This window comes from Ceratotherium simum, chromosome 18, assembly GCF_057802395.1.
Source record: "Ceratotherium simum simum isolate JZ-2026a chromosome 18, ASM5780239v1, whole genome shotgun sequence".
Lineage (NCBI taxonomy): Eukaryota > Metazoa > Chordata > Mammalia > Perissodactyla > Rhinocerotidae > Ceratotherium > Ceratotherium simum.
The window spans coordinates 35,678,265-35,697,055 of record NC_141917.1 but is presented as its reverse complement, the minus strand read 5'-3'; the positions used below and the strand labels follow the sequence as shown (position 1 = coordinate 35,697,055).

The following is an 18,791-nucleotide window of genomic DNA, read 5'->3' as shown; positions in this document are numbered from 1 at the left end:
TGCATAGCATCTATCATTATCTGATATTTTTCTTTAAAAAAAATGTTTTTTTGTTAGTGTCTTCATCCAGCACTAAAATATCCTGCTCAGAGGAGGAAGGACCCGGACTATTTCATTCTTTGTTCTTTCCCTGGCACCTTACACAGTGCCTGGCATATAGTAGACACTAAATAGATATTTCTTGATTGAATGAATGAATGCTATAGTTTGTGAACAAGATAGCAAACCAAGCCAGAATCTGAGCTAACAGACTTTTTTGGGGAAAAATGCATATCTTAAATTTAAATTTATTTAAAAATTAGAAAAATGTCTCCACCCAAGTTGTCTGTGAAAAAGTTTAAAAGCAGCAACAATGATCTTGGTTAATTACCAGCAGTCTAATGCAATTTATAAAATTGAACAAAATTTAGATGTGTGTCTTATGCCTCTGTAGACACGGAACCCTTTCTTTAGGTCCCTTTCTTTAGGGTCTGGTAGTATCATTATTGGGACACTTTCCAAAGCCTTTTTCCTTTGGACTCTGTGTAAAATGATGCGATAGACCCCTGTGATGGAGCTTCGGGCATCTCTCCCTTGGTTATTCCGAATATGCTCTTCTGTAATACCCAAATGTTCTAAAGTGCTTTTGACCTCATTTTCTTCTTCTTTGAGGGTGCTGGTTTCTGACAAGTGTTTGGGGTCCAGCTGGAAAGGTTCCAAAGGGGTGGGGTATGGCACCCCTTGCATCCATTCATTGTTCATGATGGAGTCGATCCCGTACCTCTCGGTGGGCGTGGGCTGCAGGACGCCCCGGATGAGGCGGAGGCAGGGCGCCGACACGTGCGGCGGCACGCTGTACGTGCCCTCCAGGATGCTCTTCTTCAGTTTAGCCACCGTCTCCGCCCGAAATGGCATGGTGCCAGTCACCATGAAGTACAGAAGCACCCCCAAGGCCCAGATATCCACATAGACGCCGACGTAGTGCTCGTCTCGGAAAAGTTCGGGTGCAGCGTAGGGAGGAGACCCACAGAAGGTGTTCAGCATTTCACCTTTTTTACTAACTGTGCTGAATCCAAAATCGCCCACTTTCACGCAAGTATTACTGGTATAGAATACATTTTCAGCTTTCAGATCTCTATGAATAATTTGGTTTTCATGCTGTGAAAGAAGACAGGGAAAAATCATTTTCAAAGTAAAATACCAACATAAGAAATGCATCAGTTGCTCTGAAACGGCGGGGTGATGATGCCGTAAAAACAGAAATTCAGTGGATATCAACTAAATCATGTCAGCCAACCTCGAGAGCCGCCCTGTCCTAACATTTAGCCAAACACAACCCACACCCCCTAAACAGACCAAAGGGGTGAGGGTTGAAGTCTCTTCCACACATGTGGACTCAGGAATTAATGCCAGAAATAAGAGCCAGATCTTATGAAACTATGCAATGAAACATGAATCCTTGGTTTTTGAGGCCATATATGGGTCTTTCTGGTTGAGCAATCTCTTGACTATGGCCAACACTGAGAAGGCATGGAGCCCTCTCCCAACTTTCCAGCCATGCTCCTTTGGGTGGGCTCCTTTGACTTCATAGCATTTAGTAGAAGGAAGAAGGCTATGTTTGGCAAGGTTCCAGTAGCAGGTCCCGCTGAGGGTTGTGAGCACATGCCCCACCCCCAACCCTTGCATTCCTGATCCAGACATTCTTGAGGACCCTTGACTTCTTCAGCCCCAAAGGCTCTTGGGAAATGGTTTAATGTTACTTTTCCTGATGGGCTTCCTGGGGTAAGATTCCAAGCTTTGGAGCCTGACAGCTTGGTTAATTCTAGGTCCAACTATACCAGCTGTGTAAGGTGTGTGTCAGTTTCCTTCCTTGTAAAATAGGATACTGATGACCACCTCCTAAGGCTGTTGTGAGAACTGTATGTGATGCTGTATCTGCAGTGCTCAGCATGGGTCTGGCACATAGTGAAGACGCTCAGTAAAATTAGGATCTATGTCTATGATTCACCCATCCTCTTTTCAGAGACCAAAAAACTAGGAGAAATGTCAGAGCGTAGAGCTTCAGAGGACTCAGCTGGCACCCTTTCCTGCTGGATTCTCTTCTGCTCTCCCACCAGATTTCTTTTCTAAGCACAATGTGGAAGACTCTTTGCCCATCTGTTCTGTTGCTTGGTATGGGTCTGGTTTATTCCCTGGCCCTCGTAAAGGACAGCAGAGCACAGGGCCACTTAACTGACAACTAGTGGTACCACAGGTCTGAAACACCCACCAACATTACAATCAGGTTCTTCTCTCTTGTTCACATCTATTTCCTCCCTGTCTCCCTAACCAACTGCTATCTTGGGCCCCCAAGGTCACTAATTCCTCTGCTAATAATTTGGCTAAGAGGCCACTGATCCCAGTTCTTGCCTCACAACATCCAGGCAGAGAAGCGAACTAGAAACAGCCTCTCGACTAATATGGACCCCAGAAAAACGTCTCTTTTTCTGCCAGCTGGACAGAGATCTGGATAAAGAGGGTGGCCTTAACCTTTGCACTAACACAGTAGTAAATTGGTAGTCAGGTCTGCAAGTCAAGTTCCTCCTGTGTGCCCAGCAATACAACCAACACTAGAGAGGGCACAGAAGAACCAATTCTTGGAGGAACCAGTGAGTGCTTTAGGAGTCCAGATTTATCTAAAGAAATAACCAGAGAACTAAAATAAGAGTGACATAATCCACTATTAATCTGCTGAGCACAGAGGCAGCAAGAGATAGAGGAGTCTACCAATGGCTGTGAGCTGATGTGAGATTGCAGACAGTTTCAGACAGAGACAGACCTGAGCAGGGTCATGAACTGTGGATAGCATTTGAAATGTGACGCAAGACAAGAGGGGAAAGGGCATCCTAGATACAGATTTAGGAAGGCAAAGCCAAGAAGCAGCAAGAAGCCAGCTCTCTGGGGAGTGGAAGACGGGGTGGAGAAATGGGTGTGGCCAGGGAGTGACTGATGGTCATCCTGCTGCTCACAGTGACTCCTGCCAACTTCTGCAGAAGCCAGGAGGCTGCCATGTAACTGGAGATCTCTGGGCATTCCTTCCGAGGCAAGGAGCACAATCCTAGCCAGACTTCTGACTCTCACAGAAGAGACTACTGTCAGCCTTTGTAGGACTAAAGCACTGTGGAATGCTTAGATGATGGTAAACTAAAGCCCTGTGCTCCTACTGTGGGTAGAGGGGGAGCAAGACTCTCACTCTGTCTCCGCTCACCATGTGCTTCACGGCAGACACAATCTGGGAGAAGATGAGCTTGCTTTCTGGTTCTGAGAACTTCCCTTCGGTGCTAATTTTCCCAAAGAGCTCCCCACCCCCTGCATACTCCATCACCAGGTGAAGCTTAGATAAGGTCTCCACGACTTCGTAAAGGCGGATGATGTTGGGATGGTGCAGTTTTTCCATGCTGGAGATTTCGCGCGATAGTAGTCTTTGGGTTTTCTGGTCTAACTTGGTCTTGTCCAGGATCTTAATGGCCACCTTTTCTGGAAAAAAAAAAAGTGAAAGGATGTGCCAGAGTTCATAGGGGCATAGATATTTAGAACTGGAAGGGACCTAGATTGGCCCCTTTATTTTACTAGACTCAGAGGTTACATGGCTGTTTCCAAGCTCAGAGAGCTCATCAGTGGGTATGACAGAGGGCAATCCTTGAGGTTAACATCAGTGCTGGTCCCTTGGATCAGTCTGAGTCTACCATGCACAGGTTTTGCTGCCAGCTCCTGCCTCCCAAGGAGGTTTCAGTTTAATGATCTTTATCCAGTTTTCTGGATAAAGTTAAACTTCGTTTACTTAGCTGCGAGAGCCCTTCTTGATCAGGCCCAACCCACCTCTTCAGCCTCATCATCCATCCCTCCTGTTCCCGGTCCCCACCTCCCCATGCATCCTTCAGTCTGACTGTTACAGAACTTTTTGTGGTTCTCTGAAAAGGGACTGAACATTCATGCCTGGGACCTTCCTTCTACCTGGATATACCTGGATCATTTCTTCTATCTGGCTCATCACTCATTCCATGTTCTTTACTCAGTTAATGCCAGATGATCCCTCAAGGATAGCCTCAGAACCAACCTCTTGCAGGAAGCCTTCTATGACATCTGTCCCAGGAAGATCGTGATGTCCAGATTCTGTATATTCTCTGTATTCTGATCTCAGCACAGTGGCCTGTAGATGTTGACACCTCGTCTGTCTCCTCCTCCTATCCTCTTCCCTGCATGGGCTTTGTTTTACTGATTTTGTCAATGCCTGGGGCATAATGTAAGAGTACAGGACACGCTGGTACTCAGGGTGTGTGAAGTGTTGGTGAGGGCATGAGGAGCCCAGTACTGCAATGTGCTGCTGGGAGGATTAGTTGGTACAGTGATTCTGGACTGTTTGGTATTATGTATTGAGAGCCCTAAAAATGGTCCCGCCCTTTGACCCAGCCATTTCACTTTCAGCAATTAATCTTTAAGAAAAATCTCGCCCACGTACAAGATGGCATCCGTAAGAAGACCTCTGTGATAGTGGGAACAGCTTCAGCATCCAGCAAGAGAGATGGTTAAAATAAAGTGTAGTTCATCTCTCTCAATAATGGCACACCATGCAGCTATCAAAATAATGATGTTGATCTTTATTTATTGACATAAAAATATGTCCAATATAAAACAAGTGAGAAAAATACAAACATACATTTGCATAGAAAAAAAAAATCTGCTGGCTGGCCTGGGGCGTAGTGGTTAAGTTTGCGTGCTCTGCTTTGGCAGCCCAGGGTTCTCAGGTTCAGATCCCGGGCGTGGACATAATGCACCGCTCATCAAGCTGTGTGTGGTGGCGTCCCACATATAAAATAGAGAAAGATGGGCAGAGATGTTAGCTCAGGGCTGATCTTCCTCAGCAAAAAGAGGAGGACCGGCAACAGATGTTAGCTCAGAGCCAATCTTCTTCACCAAAAAAAGGAAAAAAAAGGAAAAAGATCTGGTAAGATATTCACCAAAATGTTTAGAATAGTTAGTTTATTAATAGGGGGATCATGGATGGCTTTCTTTTAAATTTTTCTTCCTTGTCTGTATTTTCTAATTTTCCTAAATTAGTTATACAATCTAATTATACAATTAATATCAATTGTGTAATAAAAAATAGTTAATGTTTGAAAATGAATGAATCTCTACTCAAAAATAAAACTTCATTCATTTTTTGGTTCAAACTGGACCAGACTTTCTATTAGATAAGGAAGAATTTACCAGGAGAGTAAATGGGCAGAGCAGATTGCAGGGCAGCTGTTCGACCTACTTTTAAAACAGCTGCTTTGAAGAACTTTGACTTCGTGATTGCCCGCGTGAAAATAGATGCCGCTAGTTTAAAGTAGGAGTGTTAAGGGGTGAAGGGAGACGTATATGGTGATGGACAAACAAAAATGTACCACCAAAATTTCACAATGTTGTAAACTATTAAGACATTAATAAAAAAAATTAGGAGTGTTACCGGTATATTAAAGCAGGTCCATTAGGGCTTCTGGAATGGAAGGAGGCAGGGTTAGCTGGTGTCTGCAGAGGCCCCACTTGCTCTGGTGGCGGCAGTGTTGGGGAAGGAGGAAGCAAGCTATAAGGGGGCAGAACCCTCAGGGCCCAGCGGATGGACCTCCACCGCCCACCCTTGGGGCATTCTTCTTCCCTGGTGGCGTCTTTTCTATGTTCAGTCTTTAGGATGAAGATTCCCTTCAGCTGCTTACCTGACACACAAACTTCTGGTTTTGTGTAGCCCATTGGGTGAGCTGTTATTTTAAGAGCTAGAATAATGAATTCCGTCCTTTACTCTGGCAGACTGCCTGCAGCAGAGGACCCTGCTCCTCCTCGGTCCCCCTCCAGCGCTGACCCAGACTTCTGTTAAGGTGCAAGTCCCTCTCTGCTGCCCTCTCTGACCCGCAGCAGCTGCTCACACTATTCCCCACGTTGTGAGCACCCAAGAATCAGGTTGTGTTGCATTTCAGGCTGCTGTCACAAACCTCCCTTTAGGACATCCTAGTTTTATTTTATTTTTTCTTTATTTTATATTTGAGTGGCTGCCCTCCCAGGGCCTGGCCCAGAGTGAGGCAGGAGAGGCATGGTGAGAGGGAGCACTTCCTTAGTTAGATTCTGCACCCCACGTGGCTTGATGGCCTCACTCTAGCCCCAACCTGTTTCCTCCACTTTGTGTTAAATCAGATTATAGCCATGCCTCATAACAGAAATGTATAATCATATAAAACGTTTAAAAAGCATTCGTATTCCAGATTGTCACTAAGTGGTAGAAACTGCTGTCCTATGAAGAAGCAGGTCTCCGAATCCACTTGTTCAATAGATATTCAGTGAGTACCTCCTGTGTACCAGGCATTGAAAAAGACAGACACTGTTCCCACAGTCCAGTGAGAGAGAAATACTTTGAAAAAAGCCCTTATTACAAGTGTGGCTCATGTTAGGAAGGGGTACAAATGGGAGAACGGAAAAGCCTCCCTGGGAGAGGACACTTAAGTTGTGACCAAGAGATGAGGAGGGAGGCCCAACACTTGGCTGGGGGAATGGCATGTGTGCCGGGCCTGGGCGAGACATAACATTTGTGTTTGAGGACCTGAGAGGAGCCCACTATGCTGGGCACAGAGAATGAGGGGAAATGGTCCCAAAGCAGCCTGGAGTGGTAGGCAGGGATCAGAGAGTCCAGAGCCTTGGAAGTTGTTTTAAGAAATGTAGCCTTTCTCTTTAGGGCAGTGGGAAGATATTACAAGGTTTTGAGGGAGAGTGTCATAATCTGATTTCCATTTTAGAATGAGTGCTTTGGCTGCAGTGTGGGAAATGGATAGAAGAGGAGCAAGCCCCAGAGAATTGCTAAAAGATTATAGCAATCCCAGAGAGAGGACTCTCTTGGTAATGCCAGAGGAGAAAGAGAGAAGTAGACAGATTTAAGAGGTAAACCCTCCCTTTTGGCAAATCTGATGAAGAGTCTGACACAGGTCCTACCTAGTGGGCAACACATTCCTTAAACCAGGACTTACAGAGTCAAATGTCTCTAGAGGCCAGGGTGGTAATCGGGTGGCAAGCTTATTGTAAGGCAATAGGAAGTAATGGGGCCTATGGAGTCCTGAGGAGTATGTGCTCCAATGCACAGGGGCAACTGCTACTCAACCCCAGACAATTGGTACTGCTTGGAACGTAGGCTCAGTGTGGTCAAATCTGATTTTTTTTCAAGAAATGCCAGACATCTGAATTTTTATGCAAATCTTCCAATTATGAAGTGTCAGCAACTAATTCAAATATTTAAACCTAGAGTGAACCAAGCAAAATATGTCTGCAGGACCAAAGGGACAAAGGGAGGAAGCAGATATTGGAACCTAGAGAGTGTTATATAGAGAAAGCTGCCTTGAGAGAGCTGAGGCCTTCCTTCTAGACATGCAGCCAGCCTGAGTCAACCTCACAGTGAGGGGCTAGGGGAAGAGATATCAGGCCCTCCCTCTCCTTCCTTTGATCCCCTGCAAGGGCTCCCTACAGACCAAAGCCAACTGGACCCCAGAGGACTAAGAATTCATGTAGTCTGGGGCAGAGAACTGAATGAAGACTGGATCTGGAGGGGCAGACAGAAGACATTCAGCACAGCGGGCTTGGAAGCTAAGAGTGTGGGATGCAATAGGGGCATAAAACAAGGGGATGTACCCCTAGTCTGGGGATGAGGGAAGATTTTTAACACTTCCCCTGGAGTCTGTTAGCTAGAGGCAAGTAGGGGAGAGGCAATAAGGAGAGGTTCTAATAGTAGGGGTGTGTAGAAGAGAAGATCTTGAGGCAGGAAAGATCCTAATACCTTAGGTCATTGGTCTATACACTTTTTTGTGTGTGTGTGAGGAAGATCAGCCCTGAGCTAACATCTGCCAATCCTCCTCTTTTTGCTGAGGAAGACTGGCCCTGGGCTAACATCCATGCCCATTTTCTTCTACTTTTTTATATGGGACGCCACCACAGCATGGCCTGACAAGTGGTGTGTCGGTGCACGCCCAGGATCCGAACCCGGAATGCCAGCATCGGAGCGCCCGCACTTAACTGCTGTGCCATGGGGCCAGCCCCTTGGTCTATATACTTTTTTGATTGGCTTCCTTTATCAATAAAATAGCTTTGAGCACTACTTTATGTATATTTATTTATAAATTATATGCATGTGCTAATAACATACACATTTTCAATATACATAATCATAGAAACTAAAAAGATATAATTATAAATAAATATAAATGGAAATGCTAATATTTCCTTCCCTTATCCCAGTGAATCATCTTGGGCAGTGCCTAGGGTATGTGCACCCTACTTAGGAGACCACTCAAGGTCACCAATGACCTCCAAGTTGCTAAAACCAGTGGTCAGTTCCTAGGCTTCATCCCTCCTCCTTGAAACACCTTTATCACTTGGTTTCTAGGACAACACACACTCCTGGTTGTTCTCCTACCTCTTGCCACTTCTTCTATGGCTCCTTTGCTGTGTGCTTTTCGTCTTTGTAGCCTCTAAATGTTGGATACCTGAAGGCTTAGTCCGTGGACTTCTTCTCTATGGTCATTTCCTTAGTGGTTCCAGATGCATAAATACACCTGCCTACATGACCTCTCCACTTGGTTATCCTAGTTTGGGTTCTGCCAGAAGCACATCCTGAGGCAGGGATTCAAGTGCAAGTAGTTTGTGAGGGAGGTGACCCCAGGAAATAGTGGTAGAAGAATGAGGAAGTGAGATAGGAAACAGAAGGTGGCCAATAAAGTGTGTGTTACTAAGCAAGTTACCAGTTAATCCCGCCACGAGCTATCATGCCTGTTTTATCCTGAGAAGAGTGAGAGAGCCGGGGTATTTATACATCAACTACTGCCAGTAAGTGGTTGTTGGCTGCTCCTGGAGGATGTTAATTCCCCTGTATTTCTGGCGTCCCGTGCGTGCAGGAAGAGCAGGCTCCAGCAGCTAGAGAAAACCCAGAAGCAAAGAGATGGAGAGACTGGCATTTGAAGGCCAGACCTGCATGCACTGAAATGGAAGGCCCAAGGGGACATGAGTGAGGCACCAGCAGCATCTGCCATGTATGTGTAACGGATGTGCCACAGGCATGTCCAACATAACATGTTCAATACTATGCTCTTGATCTCCCCCACCCCAAACCTGCTCCTCCTACAGTCTTCGTAACTTCAGGAGATGGAAACTCTATTCTTGCCGTTGTCCAGACCAAAAACCTTGAGTATTTGACTCTTCTCTTTTGTACCCCACTTTAAAACTGTCAGCAAATCCTGTTATCTCTAGCTTCTAAATATAGCCAGAAGCCAGCCACTTCTCAGCATTCCATGGCTTCCTTCCTGGTCCAAGCCACCATCATCTCTCATCTGGATTATTGCAATAGGCTCCTACCTGATCTCTCCTTTTCTGCCTTTGACCCCTTGCAGTCTATTTTCAACAGAGCAGCCAGGGTGATCCTATTAGAGCATAAGCCAGATCGTGTCACTTCTCTGCTCCCTCCAAGGGCTCCAGTTTCACTCATAGGAAAAGCCAAAGTCCTTACTATGACATATTGGCCCAACATGATCTGGGCCCTGCTGCTCTCTGCCCTCATCCCTCTCAGTCGTGTCTGGAGTACTCCAGGCCCACTCTCACCTTGGCGCTTGTATGCTTGCAGCTCCTGTGCCTGGCCGCTTTCCCCATATGCACACATGGCCAGCCCCCTTATTTCTTTCAGTTCAATTATCACCTCCTCAGTAAGGCTGTCCCTGGCCAACTTATCTAAAGCTGCAGCCCTCACTGCTGCCTATCCCCCTCCTGCTCTATTTTCCTTCTTATCACTACATAACATAGTGAATATTTTACTGACTTAGTTTTGTCTGTCTCTCCCCACTAGACTATAAGTTCCACAGGACAGAAGTTGTTGTCTGTTGGGTTCAGTGCTGTATCTCCAGTCCCTAGAAGAGTGCCTGTTATACAGTAGGTGTTCAACAAATATTTTTTGAATGAATGATCTCAGTTACTCCTCACAAGAACCCAGGATAAGTATTATGATTGCAGTGTACACTCAATTTTGCACCTGGCTTTTTCACGGACTACCGTGTCCCAGGCACCTTCCATGTTACCACAAACTCTTCATAGTCATGTTTTTTAATGGCTGTGTAACCTTCCATCCAGTGCATATGCTTTAATTCACTTGACCATTCCTATACTGTTGAATCTCATAAATTATTTCTAGTCCTGTGCACTATAAATAATGCCACAATGAACATTTTTTGGTTATACTATTTCTAATATTGGACTTATTTTTTCTTTTTTACGATTTTATTTATTTATTTTTTCCCCCCAAAGCCCCAGTAGACAGTTGTATGTCATAGCTGCGCATCCTTCTAGTTGCTGTATGTGGGACGCGGCCTCAGCGTGGCCGGAGAAGTGGTGTGTCAATGCGTACCCGGGATCCGAACCCGGGCCGCCAGCAGTGGAGAGTGCGCACTTAACCGCTAAGCCATGGGGCCGGCCCTGGACTTATTTTTAAGATGGATTCACCAAAGCCACTAACTAACCATTTTTAAAATAAGAAAGCAATTTTTAATTGCTGTTTTAATGAATATGTTTAAAAGGAGGGATCAATTTTTAAAATCAGTGAGCCTTCTCTATTAAGCTTTACCAGAGACTGAGTTCCTCAGTCCTGTTCTCCGAGGAGATTATAGCACAGAGAACCCATCAGTATCACCATGCATTGCTCCCTCTAATACCTCTTCCCCACCACTACTGGATTTTCATGAGAAATTAGTATACTAACTTAATTCACCAAGTATTTGTTGAATGTTTATTATTTATAATGCACATAGGGGAACTCAAAGGATCAATATGATACAATGTCTGACATCAAGGAGCTTGTAACCAGGACACCCATGACTTTCACTATACCCTGATTTGTTAAGCTCCTAATCTTTATATCTCATTCATACTTTATCTTGAGCTCCAAGATGGCTGTTGGGCTCATTTACTTCATGACCTCTGTGTACCTCCAAGTCAGTGTTCGAAATCTTTACTTTCAATTCCATTTCTTCTCCTGTATTCACTCTTCCCTGCTAAGTCATTAAAGCTGGAAACGTGGGAGTGGTCTTCAATTCTTCCTCTTCCTGTGCCCTCCTGCAGTCCTCCATGAAATTGGCCATATGGTTTTTCAATATTCTAAAATATTTTTCAAATTCATCCCCTTCTCTCCATCCTCACTGTCACTTCCTTAGTTGAGATGGACATCATCACTCATCTGGACCATCAGACTAATATTTTATTCTAACTTCTCTGACTCTTGTCATGCCCCAACTTCAATTCACTTTCCTCACTGAAATCAAATCATATTAATCACCTGTATTAATTGCTTGCTTAAAGCTCTTCAATGGCTCCTGATACCTAAATGACAAAAATCCAGATATGCAAGATTCTCCATGATCTAGCTCCTGCCTACGTCACCCATCATATCTCCCACTACTCTCTGGGTGCATTCTGTGCCCCAGCCTTGCTAAAGACTGGCCCTGAGCTAACATCCGTTGCCAATCTTCCTCTTTTTTGCTGAGGAAGATTGGCCCTGAGCTAACATCTGTGCCTATCCTCCTCCATTTTGTATGTGGGACACCACCACAGTATGGCTTGGTGAGCAGCACATCGGTCTGCGCCGGGGATTTGAACCTGCAAACCCTGGGCCGCCAAAGCAGAGTGTGAGAACTTAACCACTACACCACACAGCCGGCCCTGTATTACTTTTAAATCTCCAAATACCCCCCACACTGGCTCATACCTCCATGCACTTTACATCCTCTCTCTCTGTCTGGAATTCCCTATCACCTGTGACCTGTATAACTTCTTCTCAAATCTCGAGACCTAATGCAAGACTTCCTGGTTAACAGACCCTTTCTTGACACCCTTGGGCACAGCTGAGCATGCCCTTTGGGCCTTACTCTGTGACAGCACTTATCATTTGTTTCCTGTCTGTCTCCATTACCTACTGTGAATTCCTATCAGGCAAGAACTGTAGCGTATTCATCCCTGTAAGGCCCAGGGCAAAGTATGGGCACAGGAGAGTTTATTGTATTAAAAAAAAGAGGGAATGAATGAACCGATGAATAAATAAATTGAAAGAAAAGAATAAAGGGTTCTAGAAACATGAGACTAGAGTAACAGAGAGAAAGACCAGGGAAGAAGGGTCAGGAAGGGCAGCAACAGAGAAAGGCACAGGCATCTTCGGCCTCTTTTACTTTTGTTTGTGACAACAGATGGGACATAAAATATTTAGAAGCCGAGTGCATCATCTCTTTTGAGAAATTTCTAATCAGCCTAAAAGGGGACTCATGACGGCTTCAGCCTGCTGTATCAGCTTGCAAGGCCCAAGGGAATCTGAGCTGTTAGCTCAAAAATAAACTCCAGCCAGCAGGGGCCTTTATTGGAGCCTTCTTTCCAGAGATGCGGAGCAGCTGGTGCCTTTTCAAAAACTACTGTCCTAGGAGCTGCCCCTGGTACTGAAACCCTCTGCTTTCCTGGGAATCTCCTCCATTATCTTACCCAGACTGTCCACATTTCCTAGAAAACCTGACAACAATTCAGGGCAAGTTGGCTTTGTATGGGGACCATATTTGTACAAATCACGGTCCCCACTATATAATCTGACATGGCCCAACAATGGGATGAGGTTCTTGAAATTCCCAGAGAGGTTTTCTAAACCACTCACAATAAATCTCCTTCCTCTTTCAGAGGTAAAGATTTTAGAGGAATGGTCCTTCTTTCTTTCCACTCCAGTCCACTCAGGGTAGCCAGATGTCCTCTCTCCTTTTCACAGTCTCTTAGTCTTGACTCTGTCATCCTCCCCAAGATTCCATTTCCCAACACCTGAACTGCTGTTCACTTTCTTCATCCCCTCATATTGATTTGCATCTGGGTTTTCTCCTCCTTCACACTTCTCAGTTCCTTTTATTCTCACCTTTCTATTCTTTCCTTGACTAAGGGCTTACTGAGGGGTAGAAGCCCAGAAGAGGGATGAAGATGGTACTAGGACTAGGCCATTACAGGATGGACCTGCAAGTCAGGAGGTGAAGTCTGGGATTCATTTTTCTGTTGCATCTGTCTAATGTGCTCACTTACCTGCCATTACGTTCTCTGGCTTGTTTAAACTTGCTTCTTGACTGATTTTTCCACTGCCCATGCTTTTGGCTCCCCCCCCGACCTCCACTTTCGTACATACCAGAAGGTATGTCGCACAACCAGAAGCGACACTATACCTTTGACAATAGGGCTACTCTGTGGCAGGTTAGGAGTGAGGGGAGCATGTCAGTGAGGCCACAGGAAAATGCCATGTTCTCTGAAACTCAAGGGACTAGAATTAAGTTAATTTTGTAATATAACAGACAAGAAGCTTTGGCATTCAAGAGGAAAGTCACTATATAAATACCAATTGTTGTTGTTACTCCTCTTTCTTCTGTCCTCTTCACATAATAGCCTGTCTACAGGATTAGACACTTTTTCCTGGCTTGTGGTGATTTCTCTGCATAGCTGGTTATTGTTTCTATGGTGGAAATGTCCATTAATTTGCCTCGCTGTCTACTCTCCCTTCTCACAGACATTTCTTTGGATCTCAGGCTCTACTGAGGGAGTCGTGGGCCATGTGACCCTAAGGACTGCAGCTGACTTGACACAGGCATGCCCTTGGCACAGCGGTGGCCCATCACTGCCTGGTCAGTGAGCAGTCATATTCTCTCTCTTTAAAATTTAATCTGGAATAGAATGAGATGAGTGAGATGGAGATAGGCAATAGAGCTGAGAGATTGAGACTGCCAATAACCACTGTTGGCCACGTGCCTTCTGATAATTAAGAGAGAAAGCCACTCTGTAGAAAGAAGTATGAAGGTGGAACACTTTCATCAAGGGAAGTAGAAATGAGAAACCACGTGGCCCCAGAGAAAGTGGAGATGGAGAGAGTAATATCTCGAAATCTGGATTTGCTTCCTTGCTGTGGGGCCACAGAAGTCCCCTGTACACGATTCACCCCTTTCAATGTGAGCTCATTTCAGCAGGCTTCTCATCCATGAACTGAGTGATGTGTGATTCAAACAGGCCTAAAGGACCTAGACTTTTTTGAAAGCAGACAAATAATAGCATTTAATGAATACTTACTATGTGTTCTGTCTAGGCACATGGTAGATGTTCAACATATTATATTTTTAAAATTTGCTCCTCCCAGGAATCCTTTGCAGCTGATATATTTTCCTCATTTATACATGAGGAAATCAAGGCACAGAATGGTAAAATAACTTGTCCAGGGTCAAATAGCTAGAGAAAAAAGAATTGGAATTCCATCCAGGTCTGGCTGACTCCAAAGCCAACATCTTTCCACAATATTGCACTGTCTTCTGCCACGTAAAGACCCGGCTGCAGCTCTCTCTTATCCACTGTCTGAACAGGCAGAATGCCAGGCAGGAAGTAGGCTGTGAGAAGAACCTATGCTGCTTCCCTGATTCTTGGTTATATACTCCATTGCCCCCTGTTGTTTCCTGTTTCCTTTGCCTTTCTGCAGGCATTTTGAGGGCAGGACCACTCCTTGCGAGTATTGCCATGAAGGAGAAGGATGGTCTGTTAGCAGGCTGGGGTCTGGCTGGAGTCTGGTGTTGCAGGAGGCAGTGGTACCCATTTTTCTAACTGGTCCAGGGCACAGTGTGAAAGAGTTGTCTCCTCCACCCTGCACCAACATCCTGAAGTGGCTTGGTGGAGCAAAAAGAAAGCTGAGTTCTAAACCTGTCTCTGCCGTGACCTCGGGACAGCCACTTCTGGCCTTCGTTTCCTCATTAGTAAAATGCAGGAGGTCTAGATGAGATCAGTGTTTCCCAAAGTGGAACTTTTAACACTCACGGGGCGACATGATTCTAGTGCACGGAAACAGCCTTAAATAGCACCGATTCACGGCATCAAAACGCTATTCCCGTTTCAGTCCTTCCGTTCTCCTAATTAAGGCAAAGGGAAAGTCTCAGATCGGTTGTTGGCGTGTTGTAAATTACTTTCTATTACTTGGTAATTTTCCTTTAAAATTTTTTGAAAGTTGCTAAGAGAGTAGATTTTAAAAGGTCTCACCCCACACAAAAAATTCTATGTGAGGTGATGGATGTGTTAACTAACCTTATTGTGGTAATCATTTTGCAATATATACATATATAAAATCACTACATTGTACACCTTAAACTCATACAATATTATATGTCTATTATATCTAAATAAAGCTGGAAAAATAAATAATAAAAATTTTAAATTTGTGTGCATTATGTTTATTTTTACCATTATCTTCTATTCATAGCGAGTGATGTTGGGTTTTCACTATTTTAATAATATTACATTTCCTTTTGAAATAAGTTTAAGTAAAAAATAGAGTTGTATCAATGATAGCTACCATTTATTGAGGGGCTACTAGGTGCCATGTACTTCACTTGTGTTATTTCTAATTTTCCCAGCACATCTAAGACAAGAATTGTTGTCTCTGTTTTACAGGTGAAGAGACTGAGGACCAAGGATGCTAAGTAAGATGCAAGAAGTCAGATGCCTAGAAAGTGACCAAACAGATTTGAAGGATTTAAAGCACATTTGTCTGCTTCTGAAGTCCACGTTCTTTCCTCTGGCCCACACTGCTTCCTCTCCACCAGAATCTAACATCTGGACCCACACTCAGGAAACAGCTCGAACTTGGCCACTCCAGTAGCCTTTGTGCAGACTTTCGCTGCCGTGGCCTCTCTGCCGCATTGGACACTCTCTCCTTCCTGAAATCCTCTCCTGCTTTGCCTTTATCCACCTTCTCTCTCCTTCCTAATCATGGCTTCTGTCTCATTTTCTGGCCCCTCATCTCACCATACGTTTTATCTTTTGTCTTTCATTCTTGCTCTAGACCATTGAAAAGCAACATTTGCCTCAATTAGATTTGAGTTACAGCGCTAGATCTACTTTTCTGAGTAAAGTAAGCACTGCTACTGGTTGCAGTTTATAAGTGAGGAATTTAATCTGAGGCTCACAGGAGGGCTGTAATTTACCCAGGTGAGTAAGGTGAGTAGCCGACATGAAGACATGAACCCATACACTCGGGCTCAGAGCAAGATGGAGGGGACCTGGAGCTCCAGTGGCTTGGGAGTGTGTGTGTGCATGCATGTGTGTGAGTGTATATGCATGTGGGGTCTGTCGTGCTTTTTCTATAGGGACCAAACATAGTGATGGGAAGGGCATGGGATTGGGGGTTGGAGGAGAAAAGAGAAGAAAAGACAACTCTAATATAAGAAAAGAGCAGCCTTGGAGACATGGCTGCAGGCTGCATCCAAGGAGAGAAAATGTCAGTACGAGACTCTCAGGGAGAGGGCAGAGCCCATGGGCTTTAGAAAAAGTTGGCAAACTGTACTGAGTTGCAAGCATTATTTTTCTGTCTTGTAACTCCCTTCTGGTAATCTCCATGCTTCAGCCAAGTAGAGATAAATTGGGGAAGTGCCCACACTGGGTTAGGGCAGCATAGGGCTGCTGGGCTCTCCACACTGTTTCTCCCTGAGGCCAGAGTGCTGGGCACTGCTGGTCTAGAATCCAGCGTGCCTGCTAGCCAAGCAGGCGTGGGTCTTTGGTGGACGGCAAGGAGCCAAGCAATAAGGAGAACTAGTACAGAGCAGACTGAAGGAGAGAAGGTCCTGAGATAAATCTCTTTTCTCCAAATATAATGGAAGTAGCAGCTTCGGATAAGGATAGGAAACAGGACCCTGCCATCCCCTGACGGTGGCGATCTGGGAGGTCTCCTGCGCCATTCTATGCCATTGGTATTGACACACAAATACAAACTAAAGTTATAAATAAGGATTTGGAATATGAGTTGCCTTGGAACCAAGCCACACTCCACTCCACTGTTCCAAGGTCTAATTGGAGAGCACAGATTCCCCTCAATGTTTGAGTGAGTTCATCCACATGGTACAGTGGGAGAGCTTTTGGAGTCAAAATCATCTAAGATGGAACTGCTGAAGCCACATTTAACTTCTTTGGATCTTAGTTTCTCTATCCGTAAAATGGAAATAAAAATATTGACCTCATACCTTCACTGTGAAAATTAACTGAGACAACAATGGATGGCGGCTGGCACGGGGCTTCTGCCTAGCAGGGCTCAGTGAGGTCACCTCCATTGCTTCCTTGGCCCTGGAATCCTAACCCACCTCCACACTAGGTCCCAATACCATGGGGATGACCCTTGGGAGGTCAGATCCTACCTTTGGTTAGGGAGTGAATCCCGAGCTTGACTTGGGAAAAGTTCCCACTTCCAATTTCCCCTCGGATTCGGTAGAAGCCAATCCGTTTCCCCAATGTGATCTCTCTCACCACCTTCTCATCTTGGGACATGTCCTGTGTCAGCTTCTCAAAGGGGGTCAGCTGGCGAGGCTGTCCCTCCTCATCCTCCTTGCTGCACTCCGTCTGACAGCCACTTTCCACGCTATCCCGCCGATCCCACCTGGCATAATGGGGGTTCAGCAGGCTGCCTCCATTCACATACACTGCAGTCATTGTCCACCGCGGGCTCACATCTCCATCTCAGCAAAGGGGCACAGATCAAGGGCAGGTTGGAGAGGAGTGGAAGAGGCCCAGTGGGTGTGAGATAGGAGTTAAGGATGGCCAGAGCCCTGTGTCTGTGAGAGCTGGCCTGCAGAGCTGGGCAAAGACTCCTTGGTGAGCAACCCTCTTCTTGGCTTCAATCAGAGAAGGGCAGAGGCAAATGGGCCAGCAGAGCGCACCCAGCCAAGCCAAAAGCTGCCCACCTCACTGGAGGCGTTTCACACCTTCCTTCACGTTGAACTTCCCAGCTCTAACCGCACAATCAGACACACATCCAGTTACCACTGCCACTTCCCTGAGCAAGCTCCAGGAACTCTCCGGCTGGCCGTGCAGTCCGATGCTCTGTGGTAGGCAGCTGTGTCCCAGGACAAAGGCTTCAGTTTGCTATTTCTTTTGATGGCCAGTGAATCTTTCACTCTGCTGTGTATTAGCCCCACAGAGGCCCCCAAGTCCCCGCTGCTCGTGCTCATCTCTGACCTTCATTTTCCACTTGTCTTCCTGTCAAATTACAGGGCCCCGGAGACCTAATAATCTGGACCACAGGAAAGAAGAAACTTGCAAATCAGCCTTCTGGTCACATGGGCAGCCAGAGAAGGATTAAATCCTTGCAATGTCACTTTAGCTGGCCTTTATTTAGATGAGCCTTCCTCTAAGCTGTGAGCTGTCTCAAAAATTTGGCAGGTGCTGGGTCATTCCTAAGCACAGAGAGTAAGAAAATGTATTAGCCCATCTAATGTATCGTACAGGATTTATAATGAACGTGAAACTGCTTTGTAAGCATTGATCTAAAAGCACTACACAAATTTAAGTTATGACTCATCTCAGTAGTAAATGCTTGATTATATATGATTTAGTAAGAAGAAAATGTACACACGCACTCCTCAATCTACATTTCAGAAAAGCTCTCACAGCCTGTAAATATTTCTAGCAAAACAATTTTTCTATTTCTTGATGTTTGGGAAAATATGCATGCTGCCTTCGGTTGCTTTAAAGCCAGATTTTTTAAATAGTATGATAGTAATGATTATAAAGACTCCCTATTAATATCAGTTTTCAAAAGTTCTTACATTGATTCAAATAACAATGTGTTATATGTCCTTTACATTGTATGTTCTTGTACAATTGTTCCTATACTGGCTTCCCACTCCTTTCTATGTCATTCTATGACAAAGGCTAATTTTTCTCCTAAGCTTATTTTCTTGGTATTTCTGATC

At 45.1% G+C, this 18,791-nt stretch overlaps 1 protein-coding gene and 1 long non-coding RNA gene across 3 annotated transcripts in view; one reads left to right on the top strand and one right to left on the bottom strand.

The window, feature by feature from the left end:
• Window positions 1-274: 274 nt before the first annotated feature.
• NIM1K (NIM1 serine/threonine protein kinase) overlaps window positions 275-18,791 on the bottom strand; it is a 59,809-nt gene continuing 41,292 nt past the window's right edge. The window contains exons 2-4 of the mRNA XM_014781614.2: window positions 17,238-18,272; window positions 3,227-3,495; window positions 275-1,137 (exon numbers count right to left, since the gene is read on the bottom strand). Of these exons, the coding sequence (XP_014637100.1) occupies window positions 388-1,137; window positions 3,227-3,495; window positions 17,238-17,529 (1,311 nt within the window). The 5' untranslated portion in view covers window positions 17,530-18,272 and the 3' untranslated portion in view covers window positions 275-387. The remainder of the gene's footprint in view (window positions 1,138-3,226; window positions 3,496-17,237; window positions 18,273-18,791) is intronic.
• Window positions 5,393-17,063, top strand: LOC147914615 (uncharacterized). Of its 2 annotated transcripts, none has more exons than XR_015555104.1 (2): window positions 5,393-9,948; window positions 15,502-17,063. It is a non-coding gene; the product is annotated as an uncharacterized LOC147914615 (long non-coding RNA). The 2 variants fall into 2 exon arrangements; XR_015555103.1 differs by having other exon boundaries at window positions 5,393-13,700.